General features: G+C 40.5%; 1 protein-coding gene across 2 annotated transcripts; it reads right to left on the bottom strand.

Moving 5' to 3' along the window:
* Nucleotides 1–6288: 6288 nt before the first annotated feature.
* Nucleotides 6289–15682, bottom strand: LOC104364040 (sterile alpha motif domain-containing protein 9-like). 2 transcript variants are annotated; one of them, XM_032991363.2, is made up of 4 exons: nt 15573–15682; nt 15295–15383; nt 12825–12933; nt 6289–12321 (listed from the first exon to the last, which is right to left on the bottom strand). In XM_032991363.2, the coding sequence occupies exon 4, from the start codon at nt 12318–12320 to the stop codon at nt 7536–7538; it is 4785 nt and encodes a 1594-aa protein (XP_032847254.2). In that variant the 5' UTR covers nt 12321; nt 12825–12933; nt 15295–15383; nt 15573–15682; the 3' UTR covers nt 6289–7535. The 2 variants fall into 2 exon arrangements, with proteins under 2 accessions (XP_032847254.2, XP_042658144.1); XM_042802210.1 differs by lacking the exons at nt 15295–15383; nt 15573–15682 and having other exon boundaries at nt 12825–12966.
* Between the last annotated feature and the right edge of the window lie 2355 nt (nt 15683–18037).

Genomic DNA, 18037 nt, shown 5'->3' with positions numbered 1-18037 from the left:
CTGGGAGGGAAAGTTCACACATCGGTGTGTCTTATCAGCACACTGTAGACCCTAAGTCCTTGACATTTCAGCTTGTTCTCAAGAAAGATCATTTCTCTTTGCTAGTACGCTCATTTTGTTTCTTTTGATACCTGCCTTTTCATGACAACTGCAGGCTGAAGAAATTTAACCATAAAGATCAGTTTTATTTTCTTGTTCTTCTGTAGAAACCCTACTTGAAAGACTTGTTACAAACAGCTTAACTAGTCAGGATTTTAAAATGCAATTTTGTTTCTCCTTTTAACAAGACTCTCGTTTCTGCTCTATCTTTGCATTCTACTTGGCCTTAGGGAGAGCAGGTCCATATACCAACATGTAACTCCCAAATGATCCCTGTGTCCATGCTGATCATCTTTATCTTGAAATCTCCTGTACACTGATGTCAACAGGAGTTTTACCAAGGATCTCAGTTGTTGTTTCTTACATTTCTCTGATGTGAAGTCCCCTGGACAGTCTATCATGAGGTGGTAACTCATGCAACATTGCATTCATAGTATTGAGCAGGCCTGAGGTATTTTTTGTAGCTCTTCATATGTTTTGTTCCATTAGAGCACACGCATCTCATCATATGCATAAACTTGATCCATCTTGACTGCTTGAACTAAAACAGTCAGTTTGTGGACTTTTCTCATTTCCCTGAGTTTAATAAGGAAATTAATTGACTTCTTAAAGTCAGTTTTCCCTGATTTAAATATAGGAATTATCATTGAAGAAGGCAGGAAGCTAGCATGAGGACAGGTCTTCTTTCTTCCCTTCTTTCTCACTCTTTATTATTAATCATTATTAATTAATCACTGTTACTGTATTTGCCGTTGCAACTTTGTCCTTCAATTTTCCATCTGCTGCAAAGCCAGACCTCTCCCAATGCAGCCATAGCTGCACTGAAGCTGGTGCTACAGTTTGGCTCAGCAAGAAGTGTTGGAGCCCTAAGCTCCTCAGGGAACACAGCTGCTGAGTAGGAACTAGCACTTTTTCATTCCGAGCTTTTAAGCAACAGCCAGGAACAAGCAAGTGCCTACAAAGACGCAGTCAGGGAATGTCCTGTGATAGGTTACATAAAGTGAAGGCTTGTGGTTCCAGTAGGCAAAGGGAACCCAGAAAAAGATTTCTTCAGCAAAGACTCCTCAAATCAAAGCAATATGGATTTGTCACAGCCAACACTCTCCTTACTGGAGGGTGGATTGTGCATCAAGATGGGATCAAACCAAAGTGAGAAACTCCCTGTGGTGCTGGCTCTCATAAGTCCCCTTGGGCAAGGGTAAGTCCCTCCAGATGAGCCCAGCCACTCTCCTCCTGTCTTTTTCACTCAGGATGCATTAACTCTTGACACACTGCCGCCTGGATCGGGCCCTGTGTGAAGCATCCCAGCTTGGGTGTTTTGCAGTTAAACAAAGTCCAGCATTGCTCATTGCAGCCCCATGGGTCTCTGGTCTTTCTGCTCAGCATTTCCCAAAGCAGTGGCAGCGATGGAGAGGGCCTGCCACTGCCCTGGCACGGGTGACTGCCTCAGACAGGTCCACTCTCAGTCCCCTCACGACACTGCTGGTGGTTACCCTCAGGTGGGTTCGCAACGTGGGAACAAGGTGGTCAGGAAGGGGAAGGACCTGTCCCACTTTGAATGAATTTTGTTCGTAGTTGTGCAGCTTCTCGTGCAATTTCCCCACAGGTGTGGGACTTCCCCCGAGGTGGCCCCCGGCCACGTGTGAACAGCCATTTCCTTATCCCTCTCATGCAGGACAAGTGGTCTCTTGCTATGGTGACCGAAATGCCTCTCCCCTCTCGCTTCGCTGGCATCAGCGGAGGCAGCGGCGCCGTCCCCTGGGTGCCTGGTGCGGCGTGACATGCGTGACCGTGGCGGAGAAGCGCGGCCCACACGGAGCCCTCCGGACGCGTGAGGGCGCAGCGCCACGGGCGCGGAGCAACAGCGCCTCCTGCTGGCCTCCGCCCGCGCGCCGCGGAGAGCCCGAGGCGCGGGCGGGCCGCGGCTCCCCAGCGGCTCCCGCCCTCCTGCCATTTTGTGTCCGGAGTCGGAGCAGGCTGGGAGGGCTGCTTCCTTTGCTTCCTTTTACCTTTTTCCTTTCTGTGGCTAGGCTAACAACTAAATATCCGCGGCATTTCTTTTCTTTTTTTTTTTTTTTTTTTTTTTTTTTTGGTGGAAACACAGGTTGTTGCACGTACCAAAAGCCCCCCGGTTCATCCCTCATCCAGCACCCGTACAGGTGAAGTGTGTGGTGGCTGCTTGTGGGTAATGGCCTCTTCCTCAGAGCCTTCCTCCCACAGCTTTCCCTGAACAGGGCTGCTCCTGGCCGGGCCAGCACTGGCCTCTCCTCAGGGTTTCACTGTTGCTGCGTTTTTATGTAAATCATCTTGGTTGCTCCTGCCACACAAGACTGCATCATCTCCTGCCTTATCAGCCCTGTAGATAAGCCCAGCTCTCATGATAAAACTTCTCCCACCTTATTTTCCCATTTCACAAATATTTTAGTTTATTTCAGCCCTAAGTCTTTTAAGTATCATTCACATTTGTGTGAGAAAAAACCCCAACAGCCCAGAAATAAACAAGCATATTCATACTGTACAAAGCCTTGGGCCACATAATTTTGAAATAGGAGTGTGAAGCATGAGTAATAGAAATTCTGCTCATTCCACCGAACAGAGGCAGAAGGAGGACTGGGCAGCAGAAGTGTGTTAAATTTTTAACATGCAAATACTAAGTTATTCTTACATCTTTACTATGAGTACATATGAGTATGTTCCATTTTACAGTTGGAAATATTGGCATAAAATTGCTTACCTTATGTCACATGAAGACTGAAGGACAGACTTGAGATTTCAGTTCAGGCATTACCAAATAAGGCACGTGGTGCATATGGCTTACCACCTCAAATTTATGAAAAGATGGTTTTCCTACTGAGTAGATATTCATTATAAAAAGATATCAATAAAAAGAATAATATTTTTTACTTATGTCATATACTCTTACACAGATATGCTCAAATCTCTAAGTGGATAGCTGAAGTTAAAGAGGTGCTGATGACAAGACCGTCACAGTCTGTAATCACAATGGTCTCTAAAGAGGAAAGGCATGCGCTTGCCACATACTTTGACACTGAATTAATTATAGGTTGTGTGTGGTGAGAAGAGGAAAATATTTCATTTTGATAGACACATTCTTTGCATAGGCAAATGAGGGGAATGTGGCAATAAACCTACCTAATCTTTGAGTATCTAGTGATGGGACTATGATGCCATAGCAAGAGTTAGCAGAACCGCAGAGAAGATAGAACAGGTGTCTGGAATCTCCTCTGATGTTGAGCATCTAGAAAACGTCCCCTGTGGATGATTTCCCTAGGAATATCCAGCCCATAACTTTTACTGATATTTTTTTTTTTTCCCCTGAGGTATAGATTGAATCTTTCCTATGGTATGTTTGCATTCTCACTCCATGCCCACCTTGGGTCTGGATGTGGGGAACATTTTACTAGCTTTTTATCAGCTTCTTTGATTCAGCTTTTCATCTGTTAGAAGTCAGTGTGACTTCCTCCATATTCTCTTTTCTAGAGAATCTCAATTTGTTCTGTCTTACCTCACAAGTTCTGTAGTCGATTCTTGAGAGTCTTCAGCCCAGGAAGTATTTCTGTGGGAAGTACAATCTCCTTCAGACATAGAGCTGAGGGAATTTGCACACTGTGCGCACCTTTTCTGTGGCTTGATTAGATGGTATGATTGTTAGTCTGCATGCCAGCAGCTGACTTTCTTCCCTTTCCCTTCCCCTTCCCCCTTGTGTACTTTTTTATTCCATTGAGCTTCTTTCCCTTGAGCATTATGGATCTCCATATTGGTCTCCTGTCCCATTACTTTCCGATATCTGTTTCTTGGTTCTTGTTGCCTCTTGCCTAGTCTAGACACTGTTCCTACCCTAAATCTTAGCAACTGCGCTCCAGTCTGTTTCCTCTAATATCTCCTTAATGGAAATCTTCCTTTCTGTTACCAGTTGTGAAGCCCTCTCCATGCTCTGTACTTCTAGCTCTGATTTTAGACAGAGAAGGATCCTCAGTACTCTTAACTTCTACCCCCTAAACAGATTTTTGCAGGCATTGCACCCCTCCAGGAGTGGATTCCTCAGCTCCTGTTCCTACACAGGATTTCACAGTTCACAGATGCTGCTTGGGCACAGGGGGTCCCTAGCTGGTCCGTCAGCACACCGGAGGGGGCTGCTGAGATAGCATCCCAATGGTCTGTGAAAGTCAAACAGCTGCTTGGGCCTCCCTTTCTCTTCTCCTTCCTGCAGAGCCAGCTTTGGCTCCTGTGCAACCAGGTTGTATCAGGTTGTCTCCTCCAGGTATCTAGACTCAGCACTGACAGTGCAGGGCTGAGCTCTTAGCTTTGACTTGGCCCATCACAGCCCAGACCTGCAACTTCTGGGGCTGGCATCTGTGTATGGACTCTGCTGTTAAAACCTAAATTTGCATATGCCCATAAATGAATGGCAGTTTCTTCAGGCCTTGCAACTTGATAAAATTAGGCTTGTGCAGACAAATTTCCCCTCACATCTACCTTTTTTCTCCTACCAGAGAAAACCCTTTTTTAAACAAGGCAGGAAAAAAACTGGTAGAGTTGTTTAACATGGGCAATACAACATATTTTTTTCATGATCTCACATTTGGAAGCTACTGAGCCTTTTAGCTTTAATTAACACAAAATACATCTGAGGCAGATATTTGTCATGAGAGAGCTTTGTTTTCAAACTACAAAGATTAACAAAGTTATGAGCCATGAAAAAATGGTCTTACAAAGTAATGGAAAATAGGAAATACTTGTAAAAAACAATTCTGTCAGCCTTTGTGTGTGATATGTATCATCAAATACAGTTCCACACTGTTCAATTAAGGATGTTATCAAATACCTGTATTTATTAATGAGCTACTGCTGATAAAAATAGATTTTACAACAAACAGCCTGATATATACAAATAGTAAAATCTGTATTTCTGTAAACTCACACAGGCATATAGTGCAGTGTCTAGCAGGTAACACACTGTGCCAGATTCCAAGGGTTATGAGTAAATATACATGCATTGTGGGCAAAACAGTCTCAAGTTGGGGAGCTTCACTTAATTTATTGCCAATTAACATAAACATTTAATTTCTGATTGGGGTATTGAGAAACCAAGAAGACAAGCAACTAAGCAAACACTTACAGAAATACCTTCCTTCCCCTTTCAACTTCAGTCCAACACTTTTCCTTCCCCTTTCAACTTCAGTCCAACACTTTTCCTTCCCCTTTCCTAGCTGCAAATCCTCTCGTTTTCACCTCTGCCCAGTTCTTCCCAATCCCCCTGACAAGGTGAGGACCCTTCAGCGGAAGAGGTTGGTCTCAGTGTGTAGTGGTTTATTTTTGCCACTCCTTGCTTCTGATTCTTTTCATCTGCTTCTCTGCTGCTCCTTCCTTCTTGTTTCCTCTGCCCTGGCATGGGTCACCCATGGGCTGCAGTCCCTCAGGGTTATCCCAGCCCTGATGTGGGTTGCCCCTTTCCAGAAGTGTGTCTCTAGCCATGCCCCAACAATGTCCCCTTCCACATGTCTCCAACAGCATCTCCTCTACCATTTCCCCTGTCCATCACAGCTGCCACTCTTTCTTAAACTTGTCGTATCACCAACGGCTCCCCTGAATGGCAGAGGTTTGGCGGGCAGTGGGGTGCCCACATTGCTGCTGGAGCCACCTGGAACTGGCTGCAATTGGCCCAGAGTGGTTCACGGCCTCCCACCATGGGGCACCCCACAGCCGCCCACCACTGCACCCTGCTGGGTGTGCCCAACATGCCACTCTATACAGCTCAGCTGAGTTTGAGCACATAAAAATACTTGATGTTCTTAGGAGGTGTGACTGACTTAGATGAAGACTGAAGTCTTTAATTGCCATGAAGATATTGCAAATTATTTACTATAAATATATGGGAAGGTAAATACTTCAGTCATTGATAAATTGTATGGCTATATCCTGAGGACTAACTAGAACAAATAATGAATTATCATGAAAATTGATCCTATAGCACCCTCTCTGAAATAAAAGTATACTGTTAGAAACAAAATGGATACAGGTTAAAATGAAGCGTGTGTTCTTGCCAAGAGAAATATATTTTGGCAGGAGTTACAAAGCAGTCTGGATTATATGATAAAACCCTTATCCATATTTACAGCTAAAAGAAGAGCTGTGCAAGAGCAGAATGGTCTGCTGCTTTATTCTTTCTTTTTTTTTTTTTTTTTGGTCAATTTACTAATCTTTTGAGATGTCACTTATTTTTGCCTGACACAAAGAGAAGAGAGGACTTGTCAGGTGATGAAAGTCGTAGTGCAGACCTCTTTCAGGCAGCTAATGACATTGAACTGTTTTTCATGAATCATATGCACATACTGCAAAGTGCAACATTTTGCACCCCCAGAGAGTAGTAACTTCTTGTTTCTGGTGCTTTGCACCAGTATCTTTTCCTTTTTTGGAACACTGTGTCTCAACATCGCAGGCAGTTTTACACACATGAGGAAGACAATGCAATCAATGACTACTTAAAGCATTTAAATTGTCTATTCTTGCAAGGATTGAAGTTGATAAGATATCTATCACTGGAAGGAACCAAAGGAATTTATAAGGAAAGGAATGACCAAACTGGATCGATTTTATATAAAGCAGAAGCAGACCCACCACAAAAGTATAAAATCTATTTAATATGGACATCAAATGCCAACTGGTGTGTCCTTTTACAGTACAGCAGGAAGTAACATTATCTTTAATAACTGTATATTTAGAAATGGCCTGAGAAGGTAAAAGACCAGTGCTTATGTCCTCCCACAAGATGTACAGCTTGGCTATTAATACAGGCCTATATACAAATGCATTACATTATTCAAGCATATACAATAAGAACAGATTAAAAAATGCTGCTTTGCAACAGAACGGTGTTTTACATTATCCTTGTGCCAAGATGACACCAGAAACAATGAAACATCAGGAAACGTCACATGATAAGTTTTCTAACATATGTTCCTTGTTCTTACATTAGTTATACAAGAGTATGAAAATCATGGTGAGACATCATTCGTTACAAGCAATGGCAAAAAAGCTAGCAAGATAGTAGGGTTCTTAAAATTGATGGTATTTAAAGGTAACATTTTCAAAATATTCTTTTTCAGATTTTTTTTTTTTGGTAATGATTTCTCATGTTGTTATCAACTGAAGAACTTTGGATAGTAGTGACCAGTCTACAGGACTAACTGTACCAACGTTTCAGTTTGACTGACTGCCCAAACAGCAGTTATGACAGCAGAGACACAATTCTGCATGGGACTAAAAGAATAACATAGTGAAGGAAGGACATATAATGGACAACCCAAGGTTTACGCTTGCAATTGTTAACAAAAAAAAAAAAGAAAAACTAAACCAAAAACCAATTAAAGGATAATTTTGCCTGAAAAAACCTTGTAGCTGAGAAACTATAATACCTAATGTTTTAATGACAGACTTTGTGTGTTGTATGCCAGGAGACCAGCAATAGAAAACCCAAGGTAAAAAGACACTCTTTCTATGTTAGGGCCATTTTTCAACAGGCATGAGGGAACAGGCTGCACTGGTATCCTAAAGGTTTCATTGCTACCATAGTCTACATAGATAACCTTACCCTCAGCTCGTCCATCCAAAGGAAGCAAAAGATCTTGAACAGCCTGTTCCTTCCAGATATTTCCACTCTGCCAGAGGTAGTTCAGTTCCTGTTCTGAAAGTGAACTAAAAAGTTGATCTATTTTTCTTTTGTGAACAAATCTGTTCAGGTCACTGCCTTTTGCTAGATAGAACAGGGCCCGAGGCTGCCTGGAACATTGAAGGGTTCCATAGAGCTCTTTGAAAGACTCACTTAAGCGTCTAACAAAAGTTTCCATTTTCCTGGAATCTTCATTTAGTTGTTTTCTATTTTCGGGCCAGAACATCAAGGAGGCTAGGAAGAAAGGCTCTACACACTGTGAAGTGGGTTCCATTTTCTGTAGAATGCTTATAAGCAGACTTCTCAGCACCTTGTAAGGATATAACTTAGTGGATTTAGGTTTAATGCAGTTCAGAACAACATTTGCCAAAATCAAATTCTGCTTGTCTTTCTGAGTTACTTGCGCATTCTCCTCACACAAAAATGCATATGCTTCTACCACATCTTCTATTTCTCTGTCAGCATTTCTGTGATTTCTGTGGAGGTATTCCAAAATGCTGGAAAATGAGCCTGCTTTGGATGCCTCCACAGTGTCCCTATATGCTTCTATATAGTGAGACATGGGCATCTCTGGGACTTGTTGACTTTTCCATTGCTCAAAACTGAAATTACAAAATATTTCTCTGTATTTGGTAAAACATTCTTGAACCCTGTCATACAATTTTGCATCTACAATTTCTTTTTCACTGGTCTGTGTTTTGAAAAACACAAAGTAGTCTTCAAAAAAGTCAAATGCCCTTTTCAGCCGTGATCGCAAACTACATAAAAAGCTGCGATAATGTTCAAGAACCTTGAACATTTCACTCTCTGTGTTAGAGTTATCTACATTCAAGACACTATTTCCTGATAGATACTTTGTCATATTTTTTCTACACTGTAAGTCTTTTTTGCAGAAAAAAGGAACATGCCAAAGGACATCAATAACATAAAGACTAGTTTCTATCTCTCCCTGATAACCAGCAGTATTGTACGCTTGAAACTTTCTTTGAAGCTTCTGATGCTGCAAATATTGTGCATTGTTTGCATTTTCAGCTTGACACTGAGATTCTCTGAAAGCCTGTGAAGCATTCACAGCAAGCTCTAGCAAGTATTTGAGTTCCTCAGCTGTCAGGACTGCACTCTTTGCTTTGCACTCCACACAGTATTTTAGCTTACTTTTAAAGACTTGACCTAGTGTATCTGATATGTATGAATTATGTCGTGCTCTTTCTTTGGCTTCTTTGGCCCAGTACAATGCATCATCAAATTTCCTTTCTTTAATGTAGAAGTATCTTGCTAAGGCTTGGCAAACGTAACCATTTTGCTCAAATCTAGCAGATGCTTGTTTTAACACATACTCCACGTTACCATGCTTCTCTTCCTTATGAATGGCTTCAATTAAGGGGGAAAACAATGTGTCTGACTCATCGCCATATTCCTTGCGCTGTCTAGTAATCAGCAGGGTTTGTATATCACGATTAAGTTTGTCTTGCTTTAATAAAGTCTTATAAAATAAATCTTCTTTCAATAACTGCAATGTAATTTCACTTTTAGGCAAGTGATAGGTTAGTTTCAGTTCTTTTAGGCAGTGAGATGCTATCAATGGATGAATGATACGAAGACCTTTGTATCTCGTGTATTCATGTACCTGAACATATATTAGAATATTGGAACAAATCCCCATCTTTTCTATCAATTTATCTTTACTGCAGCCAATCTCCCGAGAATTAATTCCTAAGAATTCTTCACACAGTGATACTGAAAGTGTAGATGTTCTTACATATGAGTTTAAAAGTGTCAGGTAGCAAACAAGTTGTGCTGGTTTAGAGGCAGTATTCAAGTTATGCAAGGTATTTTTTACGACCTTTTCTATGTACTGAGGATCAAAGTTTTTCTTCATAATCATAAACGAATAGAAATTGTCAGGATTTGGATGCACCTTTTCAATATGTTTCAGTTTCTGATCAAAGGCCCTTTGCTCTTTTTCAGAAAGCATGTGTTTTAGAGAAATACTGTTCAAGAAATTGATTGTTGAATTTTCATCAGGATTCTGAGATCTCATACAGTTTAGAATGATCACTAAAGGAGTTACATACTGAATGCATTTTTCTGTTATAGCCATCTGAATTTCTTTCTGCAGGAAATAGACATTTTCTTGGTCTTCAAAATCATCCACAAGAAGTAACACTGGTAAATAGCCTGTGTCATTGTTTGTTCCACAGGTGAGTAAAGTTGTCAACTGTGTTCCAAAATCACTTGGTTTGTTTTTCAGAACAGCACATCTGAAACGATTCCGGAGATCCCAAAGGATATGCATAGCTAATGTTGTCCCACCACAGCCTGGGTGGTGGTAAAGGTTGATAATTTTTACAGGTGATTGATTAGCACTGTTAGATGAAGACACAATTAGATGTTCAAGCTTCTCATAACCATCCCTCCTGATAAAATCTGAAGTATAATTTTCAGAAGAAAAATAGAAATTCCACCATGTTACTTTACCACCTCGATAAAAATCTTCTTCCCGCTCTTTCAGGAAGTTTTTAAATTTATCTGCATCCTTCTCTATTCCTGTGTCTTTGCATTCATTTTCACAAAGTATTTCCAATGCTGCCATGGATTCTTCTTTCTTCTTTAGAAGAACAGTAGAATGTCCAACAGAGGGCAGAAGTCTTTCAGAAGACTGTGTTGCTGATTTTAATTTTATGATGGTACCATTTACCATTTGCAGGGTTAAATTAGAAACACATTTGTTTGAAAGTGCTTCCTCACTAATGCCTCTAGCATGCAGAAGATCTCTCCATCGCTGGTACATACCTGCACCGATACAAATGCAGACCATGTATTCTAGTCCCTTTAATTCTTGGAAAAATGTCACAAAAGTCTCAACAAGGGGATCTACTGAATCTTCCACTGTGGAAAGCAAAAGAAACACTGTTAAAAACTTTCCACTCCGCTTTACATCTTTGTGCGTAAGAAATGAAATCAGTTTTCTGACACCAGCAGCTCTGTCTTGTTGCCATGAAGTGGGATCTAATGGTAGTTCATTATTGCCTTTGAAGTCTGATCCTCCATTGCAGAAAATCCAGTTGGTCTCCTGATGCAGTTTCAGCTTTTCAGCTTGTTCAGAAACTGAACCCACATTGTTTTCATAATAATTTGGGAAGTAAAGTTTGGCATTTCGTTTTTGTTTGTAAGTCTTGAACACACCATTCATTTCTGAATCAAAATCAAAGTCAAGCACAGCAAACCATTTTATTTCCTGTAAAAAGTCTAAGTGTGAAGTTTGACTTGGATGGCACTTGTTTGTTACCAAAATATAGTAGTCGTAATAAGAGCTATCTAGTGAGTCCCTGTTACCTGTGAGCAGACTAACTAGCTTCAGTCCTTCACTCATTGACTTCTTCTGCTTCAAGTTATATTCTTCCTCTGCTCTTTTACGATAATTTGCTAGATTTGCCAAGGTGCCTTTAAAAGTTTCAAATTCTTTTGTACTTTGAATATTTTTGGAACTAGCTCCATCCCTGATGAAGATAGATTTTTTCCATCTCTTACTCTCATATTCGTATGTGTTGGTGCAGAAATATTTTGTATCACAGATGCAGTGTTTGGGAACCACATCTATTTCAATGACAAATGTATGTGATGGAGTTCCATTTGGTAACAGTACTTCGACAAATCTGGGTTCTCTAATGCAAGCTTTTGCAATGCTGATGTATGGCACATTAAAGTATTTACTGATTAATTTATTCAAATGGTCAACATATGCTTCTTTCTTGGTAACTTTCATTCCTTCAATTTCCCCATGTGGATTGTCACGTACTCCAAAATGAATAGTGCCATTTGTGCGGGAGTTCATGCAGGCTGCAGCAAATCTGAAGACTTCATTGCTAAATTTCATCATGATATCCTCTTCTTGTGCCTTGTCTGTGTTGGTAAGTAATTTAAATTCATGTGCTGGATCAATGAGATTGAGTGGCCCTGTTTCAGGGACATTAAGAATATTATGCTGTGTGTATCGCGTACCATCACTGAAATTATCAAAAGGGTATGGCATACACATCTTTCCAGTTGGTTGCTGGCTGCTTGACAGTGGCTTCTCCAATGCATTCTCTTTGTCAGCTGACTTCATGCTTTTTTTCTCTTCTATGGATTCTGTCTTAGAACCCTGCAGTATACTGGAATTAAATGACCCATATTTCTTCTTGCATTCTTTCTTTGCAATTTTTACGTTTTCTCCTTCTCCATCAAGACTGTGTTCAGTGCCTTCTTGTTCCACAGCCTGATTTGAACCTGTAGCTAGAATGTCATGCTTTTGCAGGAAATACATTATTTTAAGAGCAGGCCCATGGGGTATGCCCATTTCCACAAAATCTACTTTAGTCATCAGTTTCAAAGTAGAACCAGTCACATCTTGGTTAAACAGGATGCCTGCATATTTCTGGTCAATCATAACAACTTCAGTTGCCCATTGTCTTACTTCCTCTTTTGTCCACTGTTCAATATGTTGATATGAATGTGATTTCTCTTTTATTTCAGTGTTTGTGTTTTCCATTCTTTAAGGAAAAAAATTTCAAAGTTACTAAACAAGTGATTTATAATAGCCTATTAACTGAATAATGCATATTTCCTTGCTATTATCAACCATTAATTTTTTCATTAGTGTAATCTGCCACATAGAATACAGAAGTTCAATTAGGGGACATCATGGGAATGTGAAGTAAGATCATATATGAGGCATTAGCTACTTATAAAAGACAGATTTGTTACAGTATTATTTGAATCCTGTTTTTAAACCACTTCTGTAGCTGACACTACACAAAAATTGTGTCTGATTCCTATTTGTGGTCATTTGGACACCTATTTATGATTGTATGGGCCATCCAATAATTATATATATATAAAAATATCATAGAATCATAGAATTTCCTGAGTTGGAGGGGACCCACAAGGATCATTGAGTCCAACTCCTGACTCCACACAGGACAATCTAAAAGTTAAACCATGTATCTAAGGACATTGTCCAAACAGTTCTGGAACTGGAGCCATGACCACTTACCTGGGGAGCTTGTTTCAGTGCTTGACCACCCTCTCAGTGAAGAACTTCTTCCTAATATCCAATCTAACTTCCCGGATGCAGTTTTAAGCCATTTCCTTGTGTCCTATCACTGAACACCAGACAGAAGAAATCAGCACTTCCCTCTCTGCTCCCCACCCCAACCATGAAGAAACTGTAGACAGCAATGAGGTCGCCTCTCAGTCTCTTCTTTTCTAAGCTGAATAAACCTAGTATCCTCATCTGCTCCTCATAAGTCATGCTCTCTAGTCCTTTCATCATCTTTGTATCCCTCCTTAGAACACATTCTAATATTTTTAGATCCTTTTATTGTGGAGCCCAAAACTGCACACAGTACTCAAGGTGAGGCCACACCAATGATGAGTATAGTGGGACAATCACTTCTTCTGACTGGTTTGCTATACTGTGCCCAATGCACCTCAGGATACAGCTGGCCCTTTTGGCCACCAGGGCACATTGTTGACTCTTATTACACTTACCATTAACCAAAACTCCCAAATTCCATTCTGCAGGGCTGCACTCCAGCCTCTTGTCCTCTGATCTATACATGCATTCAGGATTACACTGTCCCAGGTGCAGAATTCAGCATTTGTCCTCATTAAATTTCATATGGTTGGTGGCTGCCAACTCTGATCTATCAAGATCTCACTGTAAGGCCTCTCAATCAATGACTCCTCTTAGTTCAGTATCATTGGCAAAGTTGGTGTGCACTCAACTCCTGTGTCCGGGTCATTGATAAAAACATTGAAGAGAATTGGCCCTAAAATTGAACTCTGGAGAACACCACTACTGACTGGCCACCAGCCAGATGTTACTCCATTTACTACAATGCTTTGAATCCAACCCTTCAGCCAGCTGTTCACCCATTACGTTGTGTACATGTCACTAATGGTTCTCATTGAGTACCCAGTTTTGAGAAGAAGAAAAATCAGCCACACATGGAAATCCAAACTTTTTTTTTTTACCTTTACATGTGGTTAGGTAGAATTTGCTTGAATAATGCTGCAAAAATACATTGGGGTGGAAAGGTACTGCTGTGATTACTTAGCTGTTGCTATTGCAAATGAAAGAAAAATGTTTTCCACATTGTCTTTTCATTACCATTTGCATTCAGTAAGATTTCTCAAATTAAAAAAAAGCAAGTAGCTCAGCAGCATTTGTGGAGATAAGTGACAGGAAGAAGAGCATTTTACAATCCACTTGTTCTTTGTAAATGTGGACTTTTGCAAAAACTTTAAAGAAAGAAACACAATAAGATAAAATAATTCTCCTTCATAGTGTCTGATTTTACTTTATCCTCTTACTTCCTTTGGAAGAATTATATTTATTAATCTGAAATTTTTACTTTATGTTACTGCACACAGCTACAGTAACTGTATTAGTGGTAATAGTCTCCTCCATGCACCCTTTCTTATTTGTAGCTGAGTGTTCTTGAGGCAAAATGACTTCTTAGATTTTTTCAGTGAAATTTTGTTTTCTGAAAGAGCGCTTGGTCATTTAAGCAACGCTAGTGACATGCTTTCCTCAATTGATTATTTGATTTCCTAAACTGTAAACTTTAATGAGAAGCAATAGTAAAGGTTTCTTATAGCTAGTGCCAGAAAACTGTTGTCCTACCTTTGGCCAAGCTGCCTCCTTATTTAACTAATGAACTGTGAGAGCAGAGAAAAAAGAGGGGCTGTGGGCTATGGAAGCCTGCGGTTGCATTTTCTCTTAACAGACCTTCCCTTTTGATCACAGATAAACTAGTTTCTAGTTCTTTAAAATGCCACTACGGTAAGCACATATTGTCAAAAATTGAGGGTGAAGGGGGAAAGAAGCTCAATGTTTTTATTCCATGGCTGAAGTAGCTATCGTATTCACAGGTAACTCCACCCAGAATATCTAAACGCTGAGAAAAGAAACTGAAACTAAAACACTTCTGCTCAGTGTTCAACTCAGCGATGTAAAAGAATAATTTTAATTCCCAACAAACTTACATTTTCTACTAGACATACAATTTACTCCTATCATAAAAACAAACAGGTTTATATCCTTAAAACAGTTACTCCACATCTTAGTGTTTGGAACCTCACTAATGACATAAAGCTCCAAAACAGGATACTTTCGTTTCCTGGACTTGATGCAATGTTTCTGTGTCTCCTGTTGCTGGCTAGTTAATGATTCTAGCCAACTGAAATACATGAAAGATGTCCTTTTCCAACATGGAACAACTCTGTCATATCATTTCTGCAGAATAATTTCTTTAAGGACATATTCCTTTGGATTATTTCACTGTAATCTATTTTTCATGTGCAGACATTTAACAGATTTGGAAGAGTATTTTAGTAGATTACGTATAGTTTTATATACAAAATTAATGTCTAAAAAAAAAAAAAAGAAATGGTATCAGACTAAGCCATCAGATCTTCATAAAATATTCCAGCTTAGAAGTAAATATGCATGTACTTACTGTAGCTGTTTTCTTCTGTAGGTTTTTTCCTATAGTTGTTCAATACATGTATTTTGTTCAAGCAGGAAACCCAACAGCTAAATGCTCTTCTAAAGTATGGGGGGAAAAGAAAATCACAACTAATATTAGTTTATAAACTTCTAACAGAAGTCTGGGGTCCAAAATTTTAAGAGAAAATAGCTTTGATAGACATATGATCAATTTTTCCCAGTGTCAAACACCCATCATTATAGGAGAGAAATGACAGTGCCTTCTAGAGAATATTTATTATTCCTTACCTTTTCCTTGCATAATTCTAATTTATCCCACCAACACGGTGTCTAAATGCTGTAGACTGGTCAATTCAGAAGCTGGGTGTTGCAGAGAAATAGGAAATAGATGCAGGCTGTTTGGGAGGTTCTACTGCTCTCATCCTCTTTTACTTTCTCTTTTACCAACAAAGGTTGCTTCTGGTCTGCCTCTTCCTAACTTCTTGACTGGGAAATCATTGTTCTCTTAGGAAATTATTGCAAGAATTCTGTTCTAGGACGCCTTTATTAAAACACTTACATGGCACTGTCTTGAGCTGCTGTCCAGAAACTTGAGAAATTAGGAAACACTGGCTGAGGAATACTTAACTAATAAAATGCAGTTAATTAGGCTTATGGTATTAAACCAGCAAAACTTTCCTGAAATGAGGGGGAAAAAAAGGGAAATAATACAAGAGATGCTTTTGAGAAATGTGAGTGTTCTTCAATATAGGCACTTTTGAATAATCAGGCTTACTGACTTGTCCTCATCTTGGTTGCTTGATTTCCCACACTGCAAATACATTAGTTTATTCCTGGTCTCCTTAGAAGCAAACAAGTAGTTTGATTTGAAGTGTAGCTTGGGTACAGTAGGGTGGATAGTCTATTCCAGAAATGTTTTCCTTTAGGCAGCATGCTCATGTACCGTCCTCCAGGGCCCAGTGAACAAGCTTTATGTTGTAATACCCTGCTATTGGCCACTTCTACTTCCAATGGTTCACAGTACCGACACAGATCTTACAATACCCAACTCCACTGACCATTGCCATTACTCTGTTTTTTCATCCTTTGACCTTGACTATCCTGAATAACCATGATAAGCAGCAGGCATCTGAGGAAGATAATGATGACCATTAAAACACATTTATTTAGAAGGGTGGCAGCAAGAGTGCTTGCACTAGCAGTTGTGTGTGCAATCCTACAGATGAAGAGGTTGAAAATCCTTGTATTGGGTGTAAGGACCCACAGTGGAGCAGTTCATGAAGGACTGTAGCCTGTGGGAAGGAATTAAGCTGGAACAGGGGAAAAGTGTGAGGAGGAAGGAGCAGCAGAGAGGAAGACCTATGGGCTGAACAAACTGTTATGAACTGACCACAGCCTCTCAATCCCCATCGCCCTGCACTGCTTGGGGTGGTGGAGGGATGAGGTGGAAGGGTTGGGAAAGAAGGAGTGAAGTTGAGCCTGGGAAAATGGAGTAGGGTGGGGGGAAAGTTGTTTTAGTTTTTTTCGTTGTTTCTCACAGTCCAACTCTATTCTAATTGGCAATGAATTAAATTATTTTTTTTTCCCCAAACAGGTCTGGTTTGCCCATAATGGTAACTGGTAAGAAATCTCTCTGTCTTTTTCTTGACCCAGGAGCTTTAGCATCTTATTTTCTCCCCTATCCTACTAAGGAGGGGGAGCGAGATGGTGGCTGGGTGGCATCTGGCTGCCAACCAAGGTCAACCTACCACAGCCTGTCAGAGTGATATCTGTTCTGAGAGCAGCTGGCCGAGGTCACCAGGGAACTGCAATTTTCAGAAGGCAAACAGCATCTCCAGCCACCACAAAACCAGCTGTAGAAAGGCCAGCATCTCTTCCAGGTGTTGATGCTGTCATACTACTATTGCTTTCTATCCTTATATATTTCCCCGTGTACTTTAACTATGAGTATTTCTTAAGTGCTGGCATACACTCATCTGCTATTGCACAAATTCTTACAGGACAAATTATATTGCTACCCACTGGATCCTTAAATGCTGCACTATTCAGGAATGCATCCTTAGCAGATAGAATGGTATGGCTATATAGAATTATGGTATGGTAATGGTATATAGAATTATATACGTTAAAAACTCCCATATATTGTCATGTCAAGGCCAAGGGATACAAACTAATGTTTGATGTGATGCAATAAGAACGTCACCTTTCCAGGCTATAGTGCAGGTCTGACATTATTCTAAGCACTGTGGCATGAAAAATTATAAGAAAAAACAGTACTGTCTTTGACTCAGCACATGAGAACACAAAGTGCCATGAAGTGCAGCACCTGCTTTAGATGCTGCTGGCCCTGAGCCCTGTGGATGTGAACCCCTGCTGAACCCTTTTGCTTGAGGGAGAGTGACAGCTTTCTCTGGCAGGTGCCTTTGTTCATAGAGGCATAGCCTGTTTCCCTGGAGATCATGGAATTTTTCTCCCAATAGCTGTGTGTGCTTGTTGACGCAGTTGGTTGCTTCTCATCTGTAAAGACCAAGCAATGTCCACATTGGGCTGTTGCCCCAGAGGGGCTTTTGAGTTTCCCCAGCTTCATCCCAGTTTGTAGGATCACAGCTCTTGTTTGGTGTTCCAGGTTGCCTACCCCACATTTGGGGCTGCTGGCTGGGAGGCTGTGCAGACCGTATATCCTCATATTAACCAGATCATTGTTTGTACACCTGGCTAGCTGTGTTTTCTCATCCATCATTACCACTAGTCAG

This window comes from Tyto alba, unplaced genomic scaffold, assembly GCF_018691265.1.
Source record: "Tyto alba isolate M040663 unplaced genomic scaffold, T.alba_DEE_v4.0 Super-Scaffold_38, whole genome shotgun sequence".
NCBI classification, from domain to species: domain Eukaryota; kingdom Metazoa; phylum Chordata; class Aves; order Strigiformes; family Tytonidae; genus Tyto; species Tyto alba.
Note: the sequence above shows the minus strand (reverse complement) of the source record. Positions and strands in the feature narration are given on the sequence as shown.